Source organism: Zootoca vivipara, chromosome 4, assembly GCF_963506605.1.
Source record: "Zootoca vivipara chromosome 4, rZooViv1.1, whole genome shotgun sequence".
Taxonomy (NCBI): domain Eukaryota; kingdom Metazoa; phylum Chordata; class Lepidosauria; order Squamata; family Lacertidae; genus Zootoca; species Zootoca vivipara.
In genome coordinates, this window is record NC_083279.1 from 97,635,982 (window position 1) to 97,663,309 (window position 27,328).

A 27,328-nucleotide genomic window follows, 5' to 3' on the forward strand; every position below is an offset into this window, starting at 1 on the left:
TTTTCAACCTTTCCTCCTAGGAAACCTTGTGTCCTACCGAACAAAATGGTGAAAATGACTATGAATAAAAAATGGAGGCGCAATGTGTACTTTTCCTTGTTTGTTTGTTTTGTAACAGATCTTTAATAAACACTACTTTTTAAAATAAAAAGGGGGGAGGAGAGGTGTGGCCTCAGGGGAGAGTGTTTTGGGGGTGTCCCAAGACAGAGGAGCCTCGAGATTTCCCCATCCCTGTTCTACAGTATTCTGCACCCTGCATCTGTGATGCAAGCTGAGCAGATTCTCCCTGCCGTTTCTTATCCTGCACAACTGTATTCTGGCTTTGCTAGTAATCAGGAGGGGCTGTTGTCGACTTTATTCGTCCCTATTTGCCTTTCCTCCAAGGCACCTCTCAACCATCTGGACCGATAGATCTCTTTCCCCCCTCCCTACATCAAGTTTACTTCTGCTAACGTGCATCGCTTCTGACCTCCCATCAGCACCAGAGCTGGATTTGACCCAAGATCCACCTGAGTACCTGATTTGTGACCCAGTACCTCCGCCCTGGCCTGACGACACACCTCAGCCCTGACCTAGGAGCCCCTGCTGCTCTCGCAGGCACAAGCAGGCAGCAGCCAAGGTCGGCGTACGTCAATCCCGAGGGAGCCAGCCACCTGCTGCTCCCAGCCTGGGGTTCAGAAGCTGCCAGCTTGCCACTGTTCCTTCCCCATTGGAATAGTGGCCTTTCGCTCTCTCCTTATTAATATCATACACAGAGGTTAACTTGGAGTCGTTCCCAGACCTCAAAGCAGCAAAACAGCTTGACCTTTCTGCTAATGAGAAAGCCAGCTTCCTTGCAGGCCTAGATGTAGCAAGCGCCAAGGGTTGGGTGCTTTTTCTTCTTTTAATTGCTAATTGAAGTTATATACCGCCCTTCATCCGAAGATCACAGGGCGGTTTGCAACAGAAAAGCGCAAAATACATACTTTTTACAGGTTCCCGGCTGCCTGCAAAGGCACTCCCCAAATGCTCAGAGGCACTCTGCAGCTCCACATGTCCTGGGGTGGAGCTGTGGATTGTATATCATCTAGATCAAGGGAAGAAATAGTACCACAGTATTCCGCTCTGGTCAGACCTCACCTGGAGTACTGTGTCCAGTTCTGGGCACCACAGTTCAAGAAGGATACTGACAAGCTGGAACGTGTCCAGAAGAGGGCAACCAAAATGGTCAAAGGCCTGAAAACGATGCCTTATGAGGAACGGCTTAGGGAGCTGGGTATGTTTAGCCCGGAGAAGAGAAGGTTAAGGGGTGATATGATAGCCATGTTCAAATATATAAAAGAATGTCACATAGAAGAGGGTGAAAGGTTGTTTTCTGCTGCTCCAGAGAAGCGGACACGGAGCAATGGATTCAAGCTACAAGAAAGAAGATTCCACCTAAACATTAGGAAGAACTTCCTGACAGTAAGAGCTGTTCAACAGTGGGATTTGCTGCCAAGGAGTGTGGAGTCTCCTTCTTTGGAGGTCTTTGGAGGTCTTGACAACCATCTGCCAGGAATGCTTTGATGGTGTTTCCTGCTTGTCAGGGGGTTGGGTTGGACTGGATGGCCCTTGTGGTCTCTTCCAACTCTATGATTCTATGAAATGCTATTATGTCCTGCATTCTAACGACTTGCCTGAAAACCGAAATAATTTTGATTCCGAGCAGCAAGAGCGCAGGAACCTGCTTCGCTCAGAGACTGACCCTCAGGGCCTATCCTTGTCTTGCTCGGCAAAGGCAGTTTCCTATGTCCCAGCTGCAGGGAGCACAGAGCGGATGTGAACAGGATGTTAAGGCAAATAAAGGCACAACTCCCACTAGAGATAATGCGCAGCATTACAGGGAGAAAATGCAGTCAAATGCTATCACAGAGTGGTACAGGTTCTGGGGCACCTATGCCCCCCCCCAGATGTTTGGGACCACAACTCCCATCAGGCCCGGCCTGCATGTTGCTGATGGGTGAGCAAGATGAGCAAAGCTGTCATGTGACTGCTTCCTCCATCGAAAGGAAAGGGCCGACAGCAGGCTCAGCAGCTCAAAAGGCCCTTCTGAAATCCCTGGCTGCTCCGCGATAGGTGAGGAATTCCAGCTGGCTTTTAAATTATATGTGTATTTGTACTTCTGAACATTAGATAGAGACAGTTCTTGGACGACTTCCTCCTTAAGTATTCGGTTGCATGGAAAAAACCTTCAAAGCTCAATGAAAATGCTTTAGCCAAGTGGTAGTATCACAAGTTCAGACACAAAAACATCTCTTCAGCAAGATTTTATTTATTTATTTTTTTTAAAAAAATGTTTAGCAGAAGACAGCATCTTTATTTAACATTTTGCTTTTTTGCCCCAACATAAACACCTGAGCACACAAAGGAGGGAGGGGAAAGTGTTATTTTATTGGGAAAGTTTAAAAAAAAAAAGATTGGCAAAAAAAATGGACTAAGGCTTTCCAGCAGAGGCCTCTTATTTCATATTAAAAAAAACAGCGAACGCTAACCCAAGGATGTGAAGCCTTACTCAGCTGTTGGCCTGAACTCTTTAGTCTCATTTAGCCTTGTGCCCTCCATGTTTTGGGCTGTAACTCTCCCACCAGAACCCCCCTGCTGGTTGCGTCTGGCGAGAGTTAATAGTCAAATTCATCTGGAGGGCACCAGGTTGGGGGAGGCAGGTCGTAGGTGAGGATGCCAAACCCACCTTCCCATGCGTAGGGGAAATCTGGGATGAGAATGCCAAGCAGGCTTGTCTGTCAGGAAGGTCAGCAACTGCAAGAACACCATGTTGAACACAAAACCCCAAGGACGCCAGCCAGAGGTGCAGGCCGGCTCGTGTATCTGCAACAGCCGTGAACGGATTCTGATGCTTCAGTAATGGACTTCAGAAACCAGGCTGTAATTTCAGTAGGGGCTAAGCCTCAAAATAAAAATATTATTTCTGTAATACAGGGTTTGAATAATGAACCCCTTTTGTCTTTCCTTTGGCCTCGGAGCCATCTATAATAGGCAAATGACATGTTTCATTAAAAAAACAAAAAAACCCTCACCAGCAGCTCTACCTGCTACTCTATTTTGGTTATGGCTTAGGGCATGGCTGTGGAAGACTGCCCACTCCACCGCTAGACCGAAACCAAACCAGAATGGTGGCAGAATGGAGTTCTTGCCCTCTGTCAATGGTTCACTGAACGGATCTGTCCAAACTGCAGCATTGTGAGAAGAATGGCCAGTCTCCAACCCTGCTCCTTTCCTTTCCTTCTAACTTTTTTTTTAAAGTTAGATCTTCCCAAATGGGGGTTGCTCATCATTTGGTTCCTCATTAACAAGTGGTCTCTCCATTAAAGTGAGGGGGGGGGGACACACACACCCTGCTTGGCAGTTGATCAAGGAAGCCAACCAGTCAAGAGACTCCAACCCACCTCGTTTATGCTAAAACTGATACAAACCCCATGCAAGCCAGCAGCTGCAGGCAGTCTTTGGTTGGGCTCCCCTTCTGAATGACAGGAGGAAGAAGAGGAGGGGGCAGAAGATAATTTGGGCCAAAGCCCCATACAAGCAGGTGGAACGAAGAGGGCCGTCCGGGCTGGTTCTGAATTGTTTCTCATTTCAAGTGTTTATCATAACAGAGGCAGCCTGTGTCAAGGCCAGAATGCTCTTTTCGACATTTCTAAAGCTGGCATTGCTTCGCGCCCGCCTTTCAAAGCATTTTGTTGAGAGAAAAAGCCCCACCAAGATTCCTAGGCTATCGCTGCCCTTCCGCAGAGCTACAAGAAGAGCAGGCAACTGTGTGCAGGGCCCACTAGATTCCCCTTTCAAATAGCTGCCTGGGCCCAGAGAAACATTGAAGACTCCATCAAGCTCTCTGAAGCCACCACTGTGAAGAGGAAAGGGGTGGGGGTGGGACAGCCATAGCTGGGGGAGGGAGACACTGAGTCACATCACATTTCATTGACCTGAGCCTGTGGGGAAAGCCAGCCCACCCGCGGGTCTTGCCGCAGGATGGGGCAGCTAATAGAAACAATTGGCCTTTAAATATAGAGATAGATATATTTAACAGGCCTGCACAAAGCAAATTAAATTGATTCCCGAACAGTGTCTCTGTTGCCTCTAAGCAGCTGCTTTCTAAGCAGTTTGGCACTGAAAGGTCCCCACGTGGGGTGAATCTCGTTTCCTGGTTCTGGAGAAAGCCCACTTACATGATAAGTCTTTGTGCCTCAAAGAGGGTGGAGGCCTGCTCTGACGCAGCTTCTGGCTGGAGCTCATTTCTTCTGGAAGAAGCCCATGATGGAGGCCTGCTTGCTGGCCTTGGGGGCTCTCTTTGCGCCTCTCTTCTCCTCCTTGGGCTCCTTCTTGGCAGCCCCGGCAGGTGGCTTGCGAGCCGCGGAGGGCTTGGAGCGGAAGTCGCCTTCGCTGTCTGTGCAGGACTCGCTCTCGTAAACCTTTTCGGTCACTGGAAACAAAAGGGCAGCATGAACCGGTTGCACCACTGGAAAGACCCTGATTTTTGTAGCCTCTGGATCAGGGGTCAGCAAACTTTTTCAGCAGGGGGCCGGTCCACGGTCCCTCAGACCTTGTGGGGGGCCGGACTATATTTTGAAAAAAAAAATATGAACGAATTCCTATGCCCCACAAATAACCCAGAGATGCATTTTAAATAAAAGGACACATTGTATTCATGTAAAAATACCAGGCAGGCCCCACAAATAACCCAGAGATGCATTTTAAATAAAAGGACACATTGTATTCATGTAAAAATACCAGGCAGGCCCCACAAATAACCCAGAGATGCATTTTAAATAAAAGGACACATTGTATTCATGTAAAAATACCAGGCAGGCCCCACAAATAACCCAGAGATGCATTTTAAATAAAAGGACACATTCTACACATGTAAAAACGTGCTGATTCCTGGACCGTCTGTGGGCCGGATTGAGAAGACGATTGGGCCACATCCGGCCCCCGGGCCTTAGTTTGGGAACCCCTGCTCTGGATTATCCAACAGCCTCTTAAAACTGCACTAGATCAACCCCCCAATTCTGAAGGCCACCACAGGAGGCAAGCAAGGCACGGACTCCTGATTGCTGCCCAACCCAACTCCCATCTTTCCTCTACTGTTCCTTCTCCTGCAGAACTATATTCCTGGGCCTGCTGACCTTTCCTCACCCTTAGGCAGCATCCATACAGTATGAAACCCCTGATGCAAGCCATAATAGCTTGGCTCCCAACAGGAACCCAAAGTTAAACATGGGAGGAGTGGGAAATCTCTCTGGATTGGACACCTAGAAATCCTCTACATACCTGCGACCCAAATGCCCCTAATCCCAACCCCTGACAGATGTACATATATAAATACAAACATTCTGGAAGTTCAGCAAAGGCAACATTTAGATCTCTGACTTTCAATGTATGGATAGGCCTCTTCTCCTATCCAAACCATTCTCACCACGATTCCGTTCCATTCTTTCTTTGCTACACCAAACCATCTGCCAAGAACACACCAGAGGTGCGGGTAGCAATGAACCGGGCCGGATCTGGACTGCAAATACGTAATGTCAGCATTCCACAGAGGACTATTTATTCCAAGTTCTAATGGTGAAGGAAAGCTTCCCACTCTTGACATGTTTAGAAAAGACTGAAGTTAAAGAATAAAACCCACACTTTCTTTGGAGGGGGTGGGGTCTATCTTTGTTATTGCAAGCTCTGGATGCATCCTTTCGAAGGGATGGGGTCCGGGGGGGGGCAGGAAGGTTGGCTGAGGATAGACAGAAAAGAAAGAGCCTGTTTCTTTGGAGGCGCCTGAAGTGGAGGCCAGAGCACTTGGCCTAACTTGAAAAGTCAGGTCCTTAATCCATTTCTAACTTGACAAAACCCAGGCTAGAGGCTTGCATGACGAATGTGCACCAAGGGTTTCTCGTCAACACACGGACAGACTTCCCCACTTTCCTCCAGGCTCCCAAGGCCTCCGCTTGCAACGGATCTTGAGAAAGGGGTCCTACACGAAATGACAGTGCGTCCTGAGCTTGCCAGGGTAACTTAGGATGCTATGCAAATTGCACCGCACCCGTTAATACACTCAAACAGAGCCCAAAGGGATTTGCCCTCCCGTATCCAACAGCAGCTCGCTGTTTTTGCTACTGTTTACGTTACTTAATTGATGAGTTAAAACTAACACGGTTCATTGATTAATCCCAGGAAAGCTCCACAGCTAAGCCTCACCTATGCAGCCTTCCTCATCGATAAACGTTTTGGACTTCAGCACTCGCTTCCGCTTCCGCTTTTTCTCTCCTGCCGCTGCCTGAAAAAGAGGACAGTGCAGACTGTGAAGATGGTGTGCAGTGAATGTTGTGACAAACAGCATCTACTTTTGCCCCTTTCTTGTGGCTGCCTGGGACCCGGGGAGGGGCTCAACGTGCTACCAATGGAGGAGGCCGTCTCCTCCGGACGGAAAGCAGGTTCCAAAGGTGAAACTGTGTCACATTCGGCAAATTTCACTGGATCGATCATGGGTTACTAGCAACAGGCACCTTTCAAGCTACCTTTAAAAGCGAGTTTATAAAAGGGTGGAGAGTTTTATTCCACAGCATAGTTGCCATCAGCAATAGGGCGGTTCATAAAAAAACTTTTTTATTTTTTAAAAAAATGCCTACTCCAAAGGTCTTATCTTACCACACTAGGGATTATATAGCTATATCTGAAATTTCATGCATATCAGTTAATATCTTGACCCTCCTCCACAAAAATAGCTGTTTACTTGGCTGTTTTCCTATGTCGCGAAGGCTGAAATTTCAATTCAGTGGAGCAGGGTCAAGACATTAACTGATATGCATGAAATTTCAGATATAGCTATATAATCCCTAGTGTAGTAAGGTAAGACCTTTGGAGTAGGCATTTTTTTAAAAAAAGGTTTTTTTTAATGAACCGCCCTAATCAGCAAGCAACGATGCCTCTCCAAAGGAAACAGCCAGCTGTTCCACAGCCAGCCTATGGCTGACCCTTGAAATCTCCTTCCTCATAAGCCAAAACTGGCCCCAGGAGGGAGAGGGAAATGGCTATTCCAACCCACCATTCCTGGGTTCAAGCACATATACAGTACTTTCTTACATAGAGCTGGATTCAAGCTGGATTAGGCCAAAGGCTCACCTTTTCTCACCTGAAAATAGCCCTGTATAGGGAAGATTTCAATGTTTTACTGTGTTTGATGTTTTGATTTGTTGGAAGCTGCCCAGAGTGACTGGAGCAACGCAGTCCGATGGGTGGCATATAATAAATTATTGTTATTACCATCCTCATCATCATTATTCTCACAATGGCTGCCCACCCAGATGCCTCTGGGAAACCCACGAGCAGGACCTGACTGCAACAGCACTCTCCCCACTTGTAATTCCCTCTTCCTCCCAAAATAGAGAGATGTATTTTACAAGTTGGATCTATGCATATTTACTCAGAAATAAGCACCACTAAAAAAGAAAAAAAAAGAAATTTCAGTTCAGCTTTTGAAATCAAAGTGCGTAGCTGGGGAAAGTTGGAAGTTGGTTTGTGTTTTATAACAACCAGAATACATCCAATTTCTTCATTCACCCCACTTTGAAGAGAGAAGTCTGCTGAATTCATTCTGAAGTGAAACCTTTTGGGCTTCTGGGAGATGTTAACCGACTCCGACAAAAACGCAAATAGGTTTTGTCTCTTTGCCAAATTTTGGGTTTTCAGCCAAGCATTAAGAGCAAAGTGGCATCTGCTTGTGACTGCATGACTGGGTCGGATCATTTGTAATGGAGGCTGTGGCCACGAAGAATTCACTCCTCACTAAGCCCATCAGTCACAAAGAAGGCGCTGGAAGCAATTACAGCTGGGCCGAGAATCACTCATCCTGCACTACATTCCCAATTCTGCCACTTTGGGCCAGTGATCTAGTATATGAGAAGTAACAGCTCGAGATACATTGATATTTTATTTAAAGAAAGATTAAGAAGCAAATGAAGCTTCTACTGAGACCTTGGAAATGTAGTTTAGATCCAGGTAAGACTTCCTCCTTAATTCCTTCTGCCTCCAACCCCACAAAAACGCTCTCCGCTCCATAAAAATTACATAAGCCAAGCGAGCGAAGGACATTTGTATCAAAGACAATCAGAAGGAGGATTTTCACCCACTAATGTCTGAAGCATGCACGCAAAACCAGTCTTTACCTCCATGGGCAGAGGATCAGGCTCTGGGTTCGGGTCTGGCTCAGGAGAAAGGTCTTTCACTTCAGGAGTTACAGGCGATACCGGGACATCTGCAGGGGGGGGGAGAGAGGAGTTAAGTTACAGCTTTGGAACCATGGCACAATGGGTATTTTCCTACCTTTGCATTTTGCCTTGCTTCCATCACAGAGCCCAAGGAATGGCAGCAGCCTCATGTGCCTCCACAGGGCACACTGAATATTTATTACTGCTTGTCTAGTTCAAGCCAGGGCAAATATGCCTCATTTCTAAATCGGCCCCTGAAATGCGTATTTGAGGCCAGATCTTCATAAGGGCCCCTGATGCCAGTTTGGAAAATGAAGCAGTGAGGCACCTTTCAAAAGCAAAAGTGTACACGCTCCATTTTGGTCAGCCAATATAGGCTCTTAAATGTGTTTGATTCTTTGGGCGAAAGGGTATACAGCGAAGTGTGGTAGGATGGACTCAAAAGCACCTTTTCTAACAAACCCCTCGGCAAAATTCACGTTATAGCCCAACACTCCTGTAAATTCACATATTTAAGACGTTCTCTGCCACACGCACCAATAAAAACTTATCCTTCAGTACTGAAAGCTCTGATTTGAGATTTTGCAGGAGCTGCGTTATATGAGCTGGATCATAAGAAAACAAATTCCTAAAGGCTCCCAGAAATACTCTGCTTTCCCTTGTGATATACCCACTATCTCTCAGGCCTGCTGTGCCATTAGATAAGTTCTTGGCAGCTTGACTATCAAACCAGTCCTTGCACCAGACCACCCTCAGTTCACCGGAATGCGAAACCTATCAAAAGTGTGTTCCTCTTGAACCATATCCATGAATGTACTTTAATGTACGAAACTGGAAGCATCAACACTAGTTTTGGGGAAATGCATCTCTAATGGCTGGAGGTGGTTTTGAAAAAAAAAACCCTGATACAATCAAGCAGTCTAAAAACCACGTCAATACAGAGGTTACTAACCTCTCCTCAATTCCACAAGACACATTCAAAAATGTTTTGGTCCTCAGGTCCTATCCTGACTAAACCCTGGGCATTTTGCGTTGAGTACTCTGTGCTATTTGGGTTCAGCTACGGCAGTAAGTTACAAGCTGTTGTGGTTCTGCCAAAGAGGATGGCGAAAGCCATTGATGATCACAAGGCAGATTTAATTTTAATGCTCCCCGATCTGACAGTAATGCGGAAACTGCGTTAGCAGCGGCACCTGTATCATTCAACCCCCCACTGCGTCACCTTGACTAGTTGAAAGGTTGCAAAGAAGCCCTGCTGAGTTCAAGAAGAACAATTGCCACGGGGAGCCTTGTGGGGTAAGCAAGCAGAGAAGGGACTTGCCCTGCCAACCTGCTTAATAGAAACTATGGAAATATTGGACAGAACACCTGCCAAGCTTCCCTTTCAATCCACATTTGGCTGGCAGCAGCTCTGTGCTCATACTGTAGTTGTGACTCGTATTTTTGGGGATGTGAAACCAGCCCAGCTTATTAGGTCAATACTGTACCGGGAATGCCTGCGTCTGGGCCAGACATCAGGCCAAGCGACCTTTCGCAGGTTAAGCAGGGCTGAGATCTACTGGTGGACAAGCTTCCAACCACGCAAGAATGAATGGCCTTCTTCTGTCCGGGAGGAGTGGAAACACGAGCAGCGAGGGAGACGGCAGTGTACGGGGCATCGCACAAAAATACACACCTCAAGATGCCCAGTCAGATCAAGGGGTGCCAGAAGCCAAGGTGGGCTGTCCTCGTATTGATGAGGTTCCTTTAAAGCACGGGTGTCAAACACAAGGCCTGGGGGCCAAATCCGGCCCGCCAGACCTCGTCATGTGGCCCGCCGAGCGCCCCAGCCAGCGGGACCCAGCAGCGGGACCTTGCTGCTGAAGCGCCGCGCCGACAAAGCGCCGACAAACAGCTGGGGGCGGGGGGTGGTAGAAAGGCGGCCAGAGCAGCGCCGCACGGAGAGTCCCGAGCCTCTGCGACGCAGCAGTGCTCTGTAGCACTTTGAATCCTCCTCCTCCTGCCACGGCTCGGCGCCTGGAAACGGCTGCTGCTGCTGCTGCTGAAGCACAGACAAAGCACCCAGCAGCGTCACGTGGAGGAGGAGGATTCAAAGTGCTACAGAGCACTGCTGCGTCCCAGAGGCTCGGGACTCTCCACACGGCGTTGCCAGGCACCGACCCGGCAAGCCGCCTCCTCCTCCTCCTCCTCTTGCCTCACCTCCTCCTCCTCCTGCCATGGCTCAGCCTCACGAACGTGCAACTCTGAGGCTTTACGCACTTCTCCTAAAACGGACACCCGCTGCCTCACGCTGCACGGGAAATGCTTTTTGCCCCTGGGTCCCTTCGCGCTCTTTTCTGGCGCTGAATCAAGGCGGCGACCCCCCCTTCCCTTTCTTTCTTCCTCTCTCTCGCTCTTATTCTTTCTTTCCCTCTCCTTCCTTCCTTCTTTATCTCTGTCTTCTCTCCCTCTTTCTTTTTCTTTCCTTCTTTCTTTCTTCCTTACTTCCTTCCTTTCTTCCTTCTGTCCTTCCCATCTTTCTTCCTCTCCCTCATTCTTATTCTTTCTTTCCCTCTACTTCCTTCCTTATTTCTCCCTTTCCGTCTTCTCTCCCTCTTTCTTTTTCTTTCCTTCTTTATTCCCTTCCTTATTTCCTACTCTTCTTTCTCTCCCCTCTTTCCTTCCTTCCTTCCTCTCTCCCTCCCACTCCCTCTTTTCTTCCTCCCTCCCTCCCTCCCCTCCCCTCCCTCTCCCTTTCCTCAGAAACATAGGATGCTGCTTTATACTTCTGGCCCTTAAACCCTCGAACCAGGAGAGCAGCTCCAGTGAGTCAACCTCAGCCAGTCCCTTTGGTGAAGGGTGGTGGCTCACTGGCAGAACATCTGTCCTGCATGCAGAAGGACCCCAGCATCTCCAGGTACTAGTAGCTCTGCAAAGGTCCTGCATGAAACCCTAGCGAGCCTCCACCACCCAGTGCAGTTACCAAAAATCATTTTTCAATAAATTGTACAATAATTGTACATTTGAATATCTACTTGCCATTATTCTGACTATGTTTCTGCTTTCAGAGCTAGTTATTACTTACATTGTTACAAAAAACAGAAATAATTGAATGCAGTGACAATAATTTATAATAATAAAGAGTGGACACATAGTCCTATAGATACAACCGGCCCTTTGAGGGTGACCAAACTGCTGATGCGGCCCCCGATGAATTTGAGTTTGACACCCCTGCTTTAAAGGCTTAAATCCCAAATTCTCGCGGTTATCCGATTGTGAGAATAAATGCAGTTGGGGTCGAGGTGAAAAACCCGGTTCACCCCTTTGTAACTTGCAAGGTGCTACTGAAAAAGTCCAGCCTGTCCACCAGGTGCTCATATACCTTAACTGCAAAAAGTGACAAGGTACCATTTGTACCTTGATGTTGGTATATGACTACAGCAGCAGCGGCAAAGGTTACAATAATAATAATAATAATAATAATAATAATAATAATAATAATAATAATATATTATTATTTATACCCCGCCCATCTGGCTGGGTTTCCCCAGCCACTCTGGGCAGCTTCCAACAGAAAAATAAAACACAGTAATCTATTAAACATTAAAAGCCTCCCTGAACAGGGCTGCCTTCAGATGTCTTCTAAAAGTCTGGTAGCTGTTTTTTTCTTTGACATCTGATGGGAGGGCGTTCCACAGGGCAGGCGCCACCACCGAGAAGGCCCTCTGACTAGTTCCCTGCAACTTGGCTTATCGCAACGAGGGAACCATACATATTGTATGTATTTGATTTTTAATTTCTGCTGCATCTCCTTTTCATAAGCTGCGTTTTATTGGAAGCTCTTTGTTAAGCCCCCCCCCCATTTGAAACCAATATGATGGGGAAGAGTTTTGCAACTCAAAAATAAATAAAACGCCTGCAAAGAGGCAATCTCTTTTCAGCACGGAAGCCTGCATTTTCCTAGTGGTAGTAAGATGAAGGGCAGAAAGAATAATCATTTATAGCACAGACACAAGGAGAAAGAGAAGCCTAGTCAGACAGGACAGGACTTTGCACCTATCCAGGGCAGATGCTTAGCACTGCTGTACCCACTTATTTCCAAAGAGACCAGGATCTACTAGAGATACTGGCTTCAATGTAACTGCAACCTCACCAAACCTCCACCCCCTGGCTTCCATTTACCCTCGTCATCGCTGCTGCTGGGTTGAGGCTGTTTGATCCGACGCCTCTTTCTCTTCAGGCTCTCAACCTCTTTCTCCTCGTCGTCTGACATCTCCAGCCTCTTTGTTCTGCAAACAAATAAGGCTCGTCACCTCAAACATATTTCGGGGTGTGGAACAGGCGGAAAGAGAACAACTTCCCCCAGTGCAAAACGCATGACTGCTAATCTAGAGCAAAGAACAATAATGGCAGGCTTTCCCTCTTCTACCTATAATTAAAGACGGCTGCCTACGCTGAACTCTGGAGGAAGAAGCGACCTGAAAAGATGCTCCCTGGGTCACGTATGTCCTGCAATCAAAAACGAACAGAACAAACCGAGGTCGGGATTCTATCCGGAGGAGAACAAGTGTGGGCCAAACGGCAGTCCAGAAACCAGGAACCGTAATCATCTGGGTGCAGATATGTATGCCATGCCATTAACAGCCCTCAGAAAGCCAGATTAGGAAGGGAGACACAGAAGCCTAGCAATTGGAAAAGGTAAAGGACCCCTGAAGACACTGGGGTTGCGGCGCTCATCTTGCTTTACAGGCCGAGGGAGCCGATGTTTGTCCGCAGACATTTCTTCCGGGTCAACACCCTCTGACTTGAGGCCAACAAAGCAATATGTTATTAAAAACAACGTTGACCAGCAGCCCACCCAAGACCCCCCAAAACGAATCAACTTGTTCTGAACCCTTGGAACAGGGCACGACATAAAAGTCAGTGGCATCTCAGGTGCAAAATGCCATGTTATGAAAGCGACTGCAGAGCTGTGAAAGCTAATATCCCCAAGACCTGGGAGCTCATCCTGCCTCAGGGGGTCTAAAGAAGTTTGTCCCCAAAGCACAGTTTTTACGAGAAATCACGTCCCAAATGGCCATGGAGTTGCTATGAGGTAGCGTCTCAGATGTCTGGAGTGGCTTTGAAATACGTTTTAGCATGATCATATTTTTACTAGTGGAAAAAAATTAATTAAATGGCTTCTTTCAGCACTGATGGGAAGGTGCCAGCTAGCTAGCACTGGTGGCAGAGACAACTCTGGGCATGGCGGCCCCTGCTCTTCTGCCAAGGGGCATCCTTTTCTACAGGCCTCTGGGGCTACAAACAAGGCAGCTAGTTAGAATCAGCTGACTGGCTTAAAGTCAAGCAAGGCGGGCGCCTCCACAACAGGAAACTTCCCACACCAGGCTGCAGACAAATGTTTGAGCTAAAATTAAACGTAAGCACAGAAGGATACCAGTCCAGAATTCTGGTGATATTATATGAAGCAGCTACTCCTGTCATCCTGTGATAGATTTCTATTAGGCACAAAGCTAGAGTATACAAATGCAATATGGGTGTGTGTGGACGCATGCGTTTTTCTTGTCTTGCTCTGTCTTTCAACAACCCGTTCCTTTCTGCCAGCCCACCCCCCCCTACAATGCTCCCCACCTGCACCTCAGTCCTTCCAGGCACTCTATACACATACAAATCTAGTGCTGAAGAGCTCCAGAAACTCGCAGAAGCCTGCAATATTGGTAAAATTTATTCTGGACACAAATTTAGGTTTAGCAGTCGCAGAATATCTAGCACAGGCATCCCCAAACTTTGGCCCTCTAGATGTTTTGGACTACAATTCCCATCATCCCTGACCACTGGTCCTGTTAGTTAGGGATCATGGGAGTTGTAGGCCAAAACATCTGGAGGGCCGCAGTTTGGGGATGCCTGATCTAGCAGGTTTTGCTCTGCTGCTCTCAAAATTAGAATCAGGGAAGTGTTAACAATTGCAACTAGTTTAAAGCTGAATCACTGGACTGTTTGTGTTACTTGTGTAATACTCAAGTATTACACCAAAACACTGCAATGTGTGCGCACATTGTACTTGAGTCGTTTTTAAAAAGAAAAATTAGGATTGAAAACAGCAACGAGTCCCTGCTTTAATACTGACGTCATTTGCAATCCTGCCTCCACTTTCTGAGCATTTAAAAGTGCAATCAGTCTGGAAGAAAGTCAGTGGAGTTCAAGGTTCTTATGCAATTCAGTGTTTGACTCGGCCTTTTAAAAATCTGTGTGCCTCCTTCCTCCCATTCCAGGCACTCCATTAGAGCACAATGAACTCCTGCAAATGAATGAGCCAAGCTGGCCATTTATACCCCCAAAGCCTTAGACAACCACACACGTAATTGGGGAGGGCTACCTTTTCTTGTCCTTCTGCTGTCCTTTGGTAGGGTTAGCTTTCTTGCTGGGTTTCTCACGTTCTGGTGTACCCGGAAGAGATTTGGGTTCCCCTGGAGACTTGGTTGCAGCTTTCTCTTCCTTTCGCTGTTCGGGTTCAGGATTCGCTTTGCCTGCATTTGTCACAAGGGAAAGCAGGAAGGCTGCAGTTTACCATGTTGCTCTCTCTGGTAGGATCTGGCTATAACAAGGGGCTCCATTCTCACAAAGGGTTGGGAAGGGGTTGAAGGACAGTGGTGCCTCGCTTAACGAACGCCCTGTAAGACGAAATTTTCGCTTAACGAAAGGGTTTTTCTAGCGGGGGTTGCCTCGCTAGACGAATTCGTTTTACGAAAAATTCGTCTAGCGAATCGCGGTTTCCCATAGGAATGCATTGAAATTCAATTAATGTGTTCCTATGGGCATATATATATATATATATATATATATATATATATATATATATATAATATAAAAATTCAATGCATTCCTATGGGATTCGCTAGACTAATTTTTCATCATAAGAATTGACCCGTGGAACGAATTAAATTCGTCTAGCGAGGCACCACTGTATGTGGCAAAACCACAAAAGAAAAACTGGACAGATGCGACTGGAGCAGTGTAATAAACCACACAGAAGACAGCAGACCTAAGCATGTTCAGGCCTGGTCTGCATGTGCAGCAGGATTTTTTTTTTATTAGACTCATTTGTCCCTTTTTTCAACAAAATAATTCAGTGACTGCGACAATAAATCAGTAACACACACATTGAAACCAGCGTAAAACTGAAACAAGAGAAAAATCTAAAACTCATTCATATTTATTAAAGGTAGTATAAAATATCCTACCCACAGATAACTAAAAGCCAAAGGCCTGGGGAAATTAAATCTTTTTGCCTGGTGCCTAAAGATAAGTTGCCACCCTCTGGACCTTCAGTGGAGGAGCCAAAAAATGGCAGCACCTGTGCCGTAGAAATCCCTGCCTATTGACATTATGCTGGCATCCTCATTATAATTATTATTATTATTATTATTTATACCCCTCCCATCTGGCTGGGTTTCCCCAGCCACTCTGGGCGGCTTCCAACAGAAAAAGCCTGCTGAAAATGTTTTGTTTCAGCAAGCCTTTGTTACCTATATTTCCCCGCTGAACTCCTTAAGGTTTGCAAATGAAGAGACATGCTTAGGAACAAATTGCTAGTTTATCCTTTATCTAGCTATAATAAGCCCTTTGGAGCCACGGATTTGAACATAAATGCCGTAAGCTGTATTTAGCCCTTGACAATGGGGCAGGCAACACAAACAGGAGCTCGACAATCCTTACACAGAGCAGCTTTTCCAAAGAAGTTGTTCATCAGATTTCCTTTAGCAGGTGCCTTGCTACTTGCTGCGGAGGCCTGGAAGCAATTAAGAGAAACCGTCGTGAGAGAGAGAAGCCCCTGAAAACTGTTTCTTGAAATGCCCAGGTGTGAAACAGCAAAAAGGAGAGCATGCACACCTCTTATTCTTCTTTGAAGAGACAGAAGACATTCTTACGGAAGGCGCTCAAAGCAGGCATGTGCTTTTTCATTTTCAATTATCTTTCTGAAAGCCCAGAAGGTAAGGGAAAATATATTTCCGCTAGTGCTGGATTCTGTGTGCGCAAAGCTGCAGAAACCATGCGGACACTGCTGTCCCTCCCCTAAACTGGATGAGGTCTTGTCCCTGACATCTCAGAACAGCAACACAGGCCCTGCTGCTTCCCTAGTGCGGCATCAGAGGATGGAAGAAGAATCAAAGGTAAGCCCTAGAGCAGGGGTCGGCAACCTAAGGCCCATGGGCCACAAGATCATTTAACTGGCCCATGGACCCCCGCAACCCACTCAGGGACCCCCGCCATGTATGCGCTGTGCTAAACCGGTGCGGAGCAGAGCGGGGACCGCCTTCCATGACACTGGCTGGCTTCCCATTGGCTGCAGGAAGCTCCTGCAGCCAATGGGAAGCAGCGCACACGTCCTCCACACCGGAAATAGTGTTTGCGCATGCATGCATGCGCGCACACACTCTGGCTCACCGTATCTGCGGGACCGTGAACCAGCCCAAGCCACAAAAACTTTGCCAACGCCTGCCCTAGAGCCAGTGAGTGGGATATTAAAGCAGTGAGTGGGATATTAAATCAAAATATAACAGTGAGGGACAACCAACGTAATAAACCAATAGGCAATCAAAACACAGGACAGCAAAATCATAAAATGCAATGCAAGAACAACCACAGTCCTTTGATACTTCAGCTCATGTGCCACCAGAATTCTAGGCCTTCAGCCAGCCAGTCAGGTTAAAGTTTTATAGGGCAAGGGCTAACCCTAGGCTGCAGGCCGGCCCGAGTTCCATCAGCTGACTTCCACCCCCTGAAGATGGTCACATGATCTCCCAAAGCAACAGAAGCCCTAGAGTAGGCATCCCCAAACTGTGGCCCTCCAGATGTTTTGGCCTACAACTCCCATGATCCCTAGCTACGGTAACAGGACCAGTGGTCAGGGATGATGGGAATTGTAGTCCAAAACATCTGGAGGGCCGAAGTTTGGGGATGCCTGCCCTAGTGCCCTTTGTGCTAGGCTGGTCCAGCAGTCTCACTGCCCTTTACCTTGCTTCTGATGAGCTCCCAAAGCAAAGGAGAGCAATCATGTCCTATACAGCCCCTTCCTTCGGAGCCCCTGACATCTCATGCAGATACTCCGTTCTCCTATCCCATCAGAGCTACTTCTTTTCTATTCATTGTCTCCTGGTTTTTTTCATGACAGTTGAAAGTGCTTTCTCTCTTTCTATGCGGCTTCAGAACAATCAGAAGGGGCAGCATTTTATTTGATAAAAATAAATTGATTCTAAAAAATGTATTCAGCTTGTTCCCCAGCAGCCTGACAACCAATTATCAGCCTTCCGTTGTGTGCACACACGTCTGTACTTGTATTAAAAGTCAGAAAGGAATTACTTTCACTTGTTTGTTTGTTTGTTTTTTAAAAAAGAAGCCTCTGTATACTTTATTTGAAGGAAATGCATGAAAGCCAGTGGGACCAACATCTGAGTGTTCCTACGTAGGATTTGGAAATTTTATTCTGAGGTTGCCATGGTGAAAGCAGGAGGGCAGTAATTATTTTAGTTAATCCAGAACATTTTTGTCTCTGGCTTTGCCCACCACTGGCACTTGGATCCAAAAGATTATCTCCAAAGGAGCACATCCTTTTTTTTAAAAAAGTTTTGCCTCTCCTGATTCAAGGCATTGAAAAACTGTCAAAATCAAGTCTTAAAAAAACAACCCTGTTTCACTGGTGCTTAGTTACCCTGTGGAAGGTGGATTATGGAACCCTCACAACCATCATACTCTGGCCTTCACAGAAAACTATGAATCTTCAGAGCTGTGTGCAGGAATTCTCTTCACAATGAATATATTCAAAGTAAACTGTATTTGCTCTCCCTTTCATGCCTTTGTGTCCAGAGCTGGCTTTCGTGGTGCAGCCTTGAGATGAAGTTGGGGGGGGGGGAAGGTAGCTGATGACAAAGGGGGGCAAAGCCTGGAAACTTACGCTTGGTGACTCTTTAGCTTCCACTTTGGTTTCTTTCGGGGTCTCCTGGGACTTGGTGGCAGATTTGGCTGCAAACATTCCCATAATGCCCTTGGCTTGCTGGGAGGCCGTCTTTGAAGAAGCGCTTGGGGCATGGCCGTTGACCACAGGAGCAGCTGGTTTATCCACGCCATGAGGCGGCTGGCGATCCAGCTGGGCCGGGGTTTCGACGCGAGACATTTCAGCGGCTGTCCTGGCAACCGCAGCAGCACAGTGAATAGCACTAAACCTGGGTAGCGGGAGGGGAAAAACTTCAGTTAGCGCAACTTGGAAGTTTTATCATCTGACTTCCGTGCCAAACACTCTCCAAGAGCCTTGGGATAAAGGTGTTTCCTGGGGAAACAATTCCTGTTTCATTTCATACTGACCAATAAGGTGGGAGCAGACCAAGAAAGTTTTCTGTTCCTTTTTATACAAATGTCTCTTAAACTTGTCCTAAAAGTCACTTGCCCAAGCACAGCAGTGTGGACAGGAAGCAAGGGAATCTCTTTTCACTGAAGAGAACTGGCCAGAAGAACAAAATTATTTTTGTTTCAACTTGGGGGGAAAGGCAGGATAGAAATATACTAAATACTCCCTGCCTATTGAGATCAAGCAGGGGCCTTCACTGTAATCTTTTTGCGCCTGCTAAAAACATTCTTATTTGGACAAGCCTACTCAGCTGCTTAGAAAGTTGAGGTGATTTTAACCTGTTTTAGTATTTTAGCTTTTGCATGTCTTAAAGTAGGGTTGTAAATATTTCTTGATTTTACTGTTCATCTTTTGTAAACATCTTTGAGGGTTTCTTACAATTAAGATACGTTGGATTTTTATGAATTAAATAAATAATAATCACCCGGTCAATCCAAGTGAAGCAATACCGTATTGGCCCAAATATTTGCCGTACTTTTAAAATTCATGGGGGGGGGAGGAGAAAAAAAGGCAATACCCGAATATCTGCCACTCCCTTAAAATTCCACAGGCACTCGCACCTGTTCCGTTTTACCGTATGTCTGTTACAGCAGTGATATCATAAAAAAACCAAAAATTTTGTAAGGTCGCAAATTTAAGCCATATTTTTAACTTTTCACGGTCGGGGTTAGGAAAAAAAAGGGCGGCTTATATTCGAGCCGATACGGTAAATGAGAACATAGCAATTAAACTTGTATGGACGGTCAGAAAGGAAAAGTTTGGAACACTTTGCATGCCGCCGACTCTGAATTGAAACAGGAAGCAAAAGAAAAGCCAGCACTGTGAGGGGGGGAGAAACAGCTCAAAACTTTTCCTAGCAGAGCGGGGGGGGGGAGCCACTACTGCAGGGGCACAATAAGGAACCCCCTGAGATGGGTTCTGGAGATCGCTTACAGCCTGAGCACAATCTACAATGATGGCAAGATAGAGGTGGGCTTATCGGGATGACCAGCAGATCAGTTACCGGGACAGAACTCACTTGCTGCAGTTCTGCAGGTTTGCTTTGATGATATCGTAGTCCGTGTTATAGAGCGGACTGCTGTCCTTGAGCATGGCTTTCTGGATGCTGTAGACGTGCACGCTGGCAATGGTGGACAGCTTCGACTTCATTGCTGAAAAGGAAGACAGGTCTGTGAAATGGAAAAGACCTCATAAAACGCAACCAGTTCGCAGTGAGATGGTTCGCACTTGGTGGCAACTCGACAAGCGACCTGGGAGTACTGGCGGGCCACACTTGTGTGCTCATGTGAAGCTTGTGCAAACTGGTGCCTCCATAATATATATGTGGCAACAGCAGTATGTGTACGATCATGGCACAAAACTGGGCAAAATATTGGGAGGGGATAACTCTTAAAATTGTGAATGGAAACCCAACAAACGAGCCAATCCCAGGACACCTTAGAAGACTCTCATGAAAAGCCTGCATTGCTCCTTGCCAGTTTCACTCAGTACCTAAAGCGACTATTCTGAAACTATCGTGCTCTTGGCAGCTAAACGTTTGGCTGCCAAGAGACACACAATGTAAGACTGTCTACCATATAGCTGGATTATGGCTACAAAAGCATTTGTAGTCAAAATGTCTAGCCCACATGCCTCTCCCCTGGGAAGGAGAAACATTAGCCCTGCGATAACAATCTGAGGGCTTGCAGCCCAAGCGCTTCTGCCAAGGCTGTATCAGATCACACGAAGCAGAGTTTGGTGGAAACAGAAGTTTGGAGGAATGTCTGCCTCACCTCTACAGTAGCTGGCTGTAATCTCAGATGCTTTCGCTTCTGCATCACACTTCCCCCACCCACCCCACGCAAACGATTGGCTGAGGTTGCACAATTTTTGCAGGACAGACTTGCAACCAGAGGCACAGTGATTCTGGCTAGAATTGTTGCCTGGGATGGGCTCTTCATCTCTGGTGCCGCGCTGAATCGCGGAGGCTGTCTAACTGCTTCTGGAGCAGAGTGCAAGATTGGGAACAGATCCCCTTTCCCAAGCTCAGGAAGAGGGCTGGGACTAGTACGCATTGCACCATGCTTCTGAGGCTCTAACTCTCTGTGTTTGGAGATGGGGCAGGATTCTTCCCGCAATCACGCTGTGATTCAGAAGTGCTACATGTGCCTGCAAATCACAGCACAGCACAACGCGGACAAGCCTGGTTCTCCACCCAGGCTTGGGTCTGGTGCTTGTCATAGTCCTCCAAGCAGGGAGGGATATTGTCCTGACCGCAACTGAAAAATAGCATGTTCTCAAACCAGGAAGAGGTGACTTCCAAGGAGTCAAGCAGAGGCTGTTAAGAGTCAAGGAGTCAAGCAGAGGCTGCTAAGCAGAGGCTTGACAGCCATATGTCAAGAATGCTTTGATGGTGTTTCCTGCTTGGCAGGGGGTTGGACTGGATGGCCCTTGTGGTCTCTTCCAACTCTATGATTCTATGAGAATGCTTCAGGACAACTCATTCAGGCAACACCTGATCATCTGTCTCCTCATTTGACCTCGGGGACTGCAGCAACTGGAGCGCCAAATTGACAATTGTTGGGCATGTGTTTGAGAGTCTGGTTCTTGAATACTGTTTGTGTTGCTTGTGGGGGGGGGAGGGGAGTTTGTCAAGAGGAAAAGACAGGAGGGGACAGGAAGCATGACAACTCCCCCTGAGAAAGGCCAGACAACACAGAGGTTTAACTGGATGAAAGGAGCGAGTAGAACAGGGTAGGGGAAAGTTGACAAGTAGGCAATGTCCCCTTAGAAATGAAAATGGGCTGAGCATTGAGAAATTATAGTTTAACCCAGGTATGTGGATTGTTAACATTCAGTCTAAGTTCTATTCTGCATTAAAGGGGGTTTGTGCTCTTTTAAGTTATTTCCCCCGAGTCTTTGGGATACAGTAGTTTATAGCTAAGTATATAAGGCAAGACATGCTGAGCCTCTCCAGAGGTAACCTTCATCCACCTCTATATTATAACTGACTTCCAACAGGACAAGCTCCCTTAACCCTCTCACGTTTCAGCCAACCAATCTCCACGCCAAGAGCAATCAGAGGGTCAGTGGGGGAAGAGGGCTATTTGCATTATTTTACAGCCCACTCCCTCACAGTTCTTCCCCCAGACACAAAGTGCATAAATACAAAGCTAGATATGGGAGTATGCTGCTGGAGACACCTTTCCAAAGGTATGTGAAGGCGGAATCCTATGTAGTTTTGTCTTGTAGCCCTATTTTCTCTTCCTCACTCTCACACCATGGTGACATAGTTGCATTAAGTATTCCAAACCAATGTTAAATGCTGTGTTTTCCGCTCCTCACTCTAGAAGCATTACTACTACACAGAGGTGAATTGGCAACAAATGTGGGAACACCCTTAGAAAATAGCATGGGAGCAAGGTGTTCCAGACAAACCAGCAATACTACCCATACTCATAAATTTGCAAACTGAAAAAGTGATGTTAAGACTATTTCCAAAGACAGAGCAAGCTTCTTTGGAAGTACTGCTCTCAATGGACCTACCTTCCAGCTTTTCTTCTTTCACTACTGCAACCTTGTGGCACTGTAAAGAAATGGCAACTTATTAAAGCAGCAAAATACTGAATCATAAGAGTTGGGCGGGACGACAAGGGCCATCTAGTCCAACCCCCTGTAATGCAGGAATATTTCACCCAGAGTAGGGCTCAAACTCATGATCCTGAGATCATTGTTCCAGATAGTAAAGCAATATTCTGATCCCATATTTAACCTGCAACAAAATCTGCTAGATCTCAGTAAAACTCACTTTTAAGAAAGCAACTTAGGACTGCAGCCTCAGTCTAGTCCCCCAACTTCTAGCTTAAGTATTTCAAAAGCACTTGTGTGAATTTCTCTTGTTGTGTGAATAATAAGATACTTGATATTAGGTGCCATAAACTCTGGTTTCCTTTGCCCACCATTGTAATACTAGGCAGTGATCCTATTGGGGGGGGGGGGTTGCCCTCTCATATAGCATGCCAGACCAAATATCCAAAAAGCTTTAAGCAAACACCTTGACAGTATATTATTATTACTATTATTATTAACTATCCACCATTCCCAGGGGGGGTTACAACATACTGCAAAACACATTGTACAAAACAATTAAAATTATCAGTTATAAATCATCACAGACAACAGTATCAGCTCAACACCTCCCACAACCTTGAAAAGCCTATACAGTACTGTATTTCAAACACCCAGTGCTCAGGAATGTCCCTTTCACAGCACAGCAGTGCCCTCTGCTGGACCAAGCTCGTTAGTACTGTACAAGAGAGTTGTCATTTCATTTACAGTGGAACCCCTACTTACGAATGACTCTACTTACAAAAAAATCGACTTACAAATTTAAAAAATTGGGGCGCGCTTACAAATTTCTTCGACATCCGAACGGCCTCGTTGCCCCGCGCTCGCCACCGCCGGATTGTGCCCTCATGGTTGTTGTCGCCACCGCCAGGCCGGCCTTCTACAGCAAGCGGGGCCACGGAGGAGCGAGAGGCAGAGGCCTCGGCCACCCGCCTGCCCGGCCCCTACCTGTAGCGCTCGCTCGCTCGCCTGCCTGCCTGCCTGCCTGCCTGCCTGCCTGCCTGCCGATGGCTTCTCTTTCTCCTTCGCCTGCTCTGAGTGCTCGCGGAGCTCGGAGCAGGCGAAGGAGAAAGAGAAGCCATCGGCAGGCAGGCAGGCAAGCGAGCGAGCGCTACAGGTAGGGGCCGGGCAGCCGAGGCCTTGCCTCTCGCTCCTCCGCGGCCCCGCTCGCTGCAGAAGGCCGGCCTCGCAGCGGTCATGAGGACATGATCTAGCAGCGGCGGCAGGCGCGGGGCAACGAGGCCGGCGAGGGCGGGGTAACGAGGCCTGTGAGGGCCTGATCCGGTGGTGGCAGCGAGCATGGGACAACAAGGCTGGCGAGGGTCTGATCCAGCGGTGGCGGCGAGCGCGGGGCAACGAAGCCAGCGAGGGCCCGATCCGGCAGCGAGCCCGGGGTAGCAAGGGAGGTAAGGCTCCGGAACGAATTAATCCATTCCCAATGAATTCCTATGGGAAACATCGTTTCGATTTACAAATGTTTCTACATACGAATGTGCATTTGGAATGGATTAAAATCGTAAGTAAGGGGTTCCACTGTATTTCTTCTTCAGTTAACAACTCATGAGGAGGGCAGCTGAGTAAGCATGCCAGATCTGGCCCCCGCCCCCAGTGCCCATTTTCATCACCTTCCGCTCGTTCATTGTCCAGGATTCCAAAATGTGTGGAAAGCCTTCGGATACAAGACTCCCTGTTGGAAGGCAATGAAAACACACAGAAGGCACGCTCGTGCCTGCTGCGCTCTCACAAATCATAAATCATCTGGTTGCATGAAGTCTAAAGAGGACTACTATGTCAAAAGGAACCAAGAGGAGATTGAGAGGAGATATGATAGCAGTCTTCAAATATCTAAGGACTGTCACATGGAAGATGGAGTAAGCTTGTTTTCTACTGCTCCAGAGGAGAGGACCAGAACCAATGGCTTCAAGTGACAAGAAAGAAGATTTCGACTAAACACCAGGAAGAACTTTCTGACAATAAGAACAGATTCCCGCAAGAGATTATGGACTCTCCTTCCTTGGAGGTTTTTAAGCAGAGGTTGAATGGTCATCTGTCATGGATGCTTTAGCTGAGATTCCTGCATTGGAAGGGGTTGGACTAGATGACCCCTGGGGTCACTTCCAACTCTACAAGTCTATAATTCTATTATCACCATGGACTCAGATGCTGTAGAGTAAGACCAGCCAGTGGGGTGCCCTCCCATGTTGTGGACTGCAACTCTCATCAGCCCCTGCCAGCACAGCCAATGGTGAAGGATGATGGGAGTTGTAGTCCAGCATCATCTGGAGCAAGCATCCCCAAACTCGGCCCTCCAGCTGTCCTGTTAGCTAGGGATGATGGGAGTCGTAGTCCCAAAACAGCTGGAGGGCAGAGTTTGGAGATGCCTGATCTGGAGGGCACTATGTTGGTTACCCCTGCTGTTGAGACATGGCAGCGTTTGTACTTTTTCTGCATGGAACTCTGCTCTAGAATGTATGGAAAAGTAGCACACTCAACACACTGAGCAAAGTTGGTTGGAAATGCTAATATTTTTAGTCACTTTGGTTATAACCCAAACACTTAATGCTTCAAAAAGACACAATTTCAGTAACTGTTACTGACTACAGAAGCAATGTGCACTTTCTTTAGCCCATTGTCCTAACAATGGAGTGTGCCTCCGGGGGTGAGGTCAAACCGCTGCATTAGCAGCACAGAAGTGACCTCCTCGGGGCGCAAGCCTGGGCTGTGTGTACGGAGCTCCTAGGCCTCCCAGACGACAAGACACACACACACCGTCATTGATGTGGTCCAAAGAAAAGCAGAGCAATACGTTTGGCACCAGCCTGGCTGCAGGAGTTTCCGGAAGGAGGTGTACAAGGTGCCATCCAACCATCTTAGGGACTCCACTACAGATTTGTGTAGGGTTTGTTTCTTAGCCTTTTCTTCTCCCAAAGATATCGCAGAAGGCAGTGGATGTTTAGGATCAGAGTCTTCCTTCTCCTGTTTGGGCTACCTTCCCAGGTTGACAAGCCCCATCTGCTCCATTTCCCTTTATAATCCCACTGAACTCCTTTGCCCATAGGTTATGGGCAACAACCCCCCGAGGCGTACGGCATTTGTACTTGTAATGGAAGAAGCTGTGCACTCACTGTGTGTCCATTCTGAACGAGGTTTCCAGCCACTAAATAGGTGACATGCAACTGGGCTCCCGAATTCTCCTTCCGCTTTCTTTCCACATAGTCATACAACATCCTGTGCAAATGGATGGAGGGGGGGGAGTGAGAGAGACTAAAATGAAGATAAATCCCTTAAGTTCCTCGATAAACTTAATATTAGTGAAGGCAGACCGCACACCTTGGAGGTGGCCTGGTGCGTCAAGATTCCAATAAATAATTATTCTACTCAATCTTTTTTTATTAAAAAAAAATCCCACCGAGAATTATTTAGCCATAAGAGGAAAATTGAAGCTACAGTTGAGAAGACTTGCTCCTCTTTTTATCAATATATCAATACTTACTGCTTAGCTTGGTTGACGTGAACACCTAGTGTATAGCTCAGCCATTTGTATGTTACCTGCAATGGAGAAAAATTCAATCCCAACATGCAACAAGTGCCAGCAGCCCCCCCCCCCAAAGACTGCCAACCATCATTACTGCAATTGCCCATAGAGAGCCAAGCTCATCATTTCTGCGCCAGTTTCTCTTAACCCACTTCCATAGGGTTAAAGGTAGGATATAGCTGCAATAAACAACCTTCTCTGCAGCTGATCTGAGACTCTAGGACAGGCATCCCCAAACTTCGGCCCTCCAGATGTTTTGGACTACAATTCCCATCATCCCGAACCACTGGTCCTGTTAGCTGGGGATCATGGTAATTGTAGGCCAAAACATCTGAAGGACCACAATTTGGGGGTGCCTGCTCTAGGACTCCCTCCCTTGTGGAGCTAGATTGGCTCTGCCTAGCAGGTGAGAAGACCTGCTTGTCCCAACAGACTTTTGGAAATGGACTGCTTTTAAAGAAAGGGCTATTGCCAGACTGTTTTCCTTGGAATTATTTGCATGTTTTTGTCACACACACACACGAGATATATATTTTATTAATGTTCAATTGGTTTTTTAAATTAATCTCCCCCCCCCCCAATGTTTTCAAGCTGTTACTTTTATCTGTAAGCCACCTTGATTCCTTGTCGGGGGGGGGGGGAACGGCGAGCTACAAATATATACAGTATGCAGCAATATATTTAAATACATATATATATATAAATATATATATATAATTTACTCAGTCAATAGAGCGTGCAGGGCCAGATTTAGATTTGATGAGGCCCTAAACTGCTGAAGATAATGGGGCCATTTATATGTCTAGCTGTTCTTTGCCAACAACAAATTGTGGCTGTTTTTTGTGTTGAATATACACTGTGTGGTAAATTATGGAGCTAATGGGTATCTAAAACCATTTGCACATAACAAATAGGAGCCTATACAACACAAAACACTGTTGCTGTATGTGGGTTTTATTTTTTTATTTTTTAATCTTATATTTTGGAAATGTAAATCAATTTTTTGGGGCCCCCAAGAGACTGGGCCCCTAAGCTATAGCTTGTTTAGCTTATACGTCAATCTGGCAATTATGCTCTGAGCATGAAACTCATGATCCCAAAGTCTTGGGTTCGAGCGCCACGTTGGGCAAAAGATTCCTGCAAAAGATTCCTGAAGCACCTGCGAGACACCCCCCCCCCCGCTTTCGCACCCCTCCCCCCCCCCCACTCACGACTCTGTTCTGGTCCGTGACGAACTCGTCGATGTTCTCCAGGTACAGCTCGTCCTCCATGGCCGGCGGGGTCGGCAGCGCCAACTTAGGCCCCACTCGCCCTCTTCCCTCTCACAGGCGCCGAACGGAGCCGAAGGAAACCGCCACCGCCGCCGCCGCCGCCGCCGCCGCCGCCATGGCAACCCGAGGCCTCCCTAGAAAGAGCGCGCTACGGCAGCCGCGCGGGGACACGCTCAGCGCGGTCTCTCTCTCTTTCTCGCGCGCGCGTTACGGAAGCTGCACCGGGCCAAGAGCGGCTGAGGCGCCTCCGCTTCACGCGCACGCGCGCGTTTCGGCCGATCTCCCGGGGCTGACGGGAGTTGTAGTC

The 27,328-nt window shown here is 47.2% G+C and overlaps 1 protein-coding gene across 1 annotated transcript; it reads right to left on the reverse strand.

The window, feature by feature from the left end:
- Nucleotides 1–3,813: 3,813 nt before the first annotated feature.
- POLD3 (DNA polymerase delta 3, accessory subunit) lies at nucleotides 3,814–27,213 on the reverse strand. Its single transcript, XM_035116075.2, has 12 exons — nucleotides 26,962–27,213; nucleotides 25,709–25,764; nucleotides 25,341–25,443; nucleotides 22,135–22,174; nucleotides 19,628–19,760; nucleotides 18,160–18,427; nucleotides 15,924–15,996; nucleotides 14,584–14,734; nucleotides 12,390–12,496; nucleotides 8,187–8,275; nucleotides 6,220–6,298; nucleotides 3,814–4,453 (listed from the first exon to the last, which is right to left on the reverse strand). The coding sequence occupies exons 1-12, from the start codon at nucleotides 27,019–27,021 to the stop codon at nucleotides 4,263–4,265; spliced, it is 1,350 nt and encodes a 449-aa protein (XP_034971966.1). The 5' UTR covers nucleotides 27,022–27,213; the 3' UTR covers nucleotides 3,814–4,262.
- Between the last annotated feature and the right edge of the window lie 115 nt (nucleotides 27,214–27,328).

Bases quoted from the DNA above. Each gene is read 5' to 3' on its own strand.
- POLD3 (XM_035116075.2), bottom strand. From the start codon at position 27,021: ATGGAGGACGAGCTGTACCTGGAGAACATCGACGAGTTCGTCACGGAC. The intron at 19,761-22,134 runs GTAGGTCCATTG...CTTCCTTTTCAG, and splicing joins GAAAGAAGAAAAGCTGGAAG to CAATGAAGTCGAAGCTGTCC. The intron at 4,454-6,219 runs GTGAGGCTTAGC...TTTTGTTTCCAG, and splicing joins CGATGAGGAAGGCTGCATAG to TGACCGAAAAGGTTTACGAG.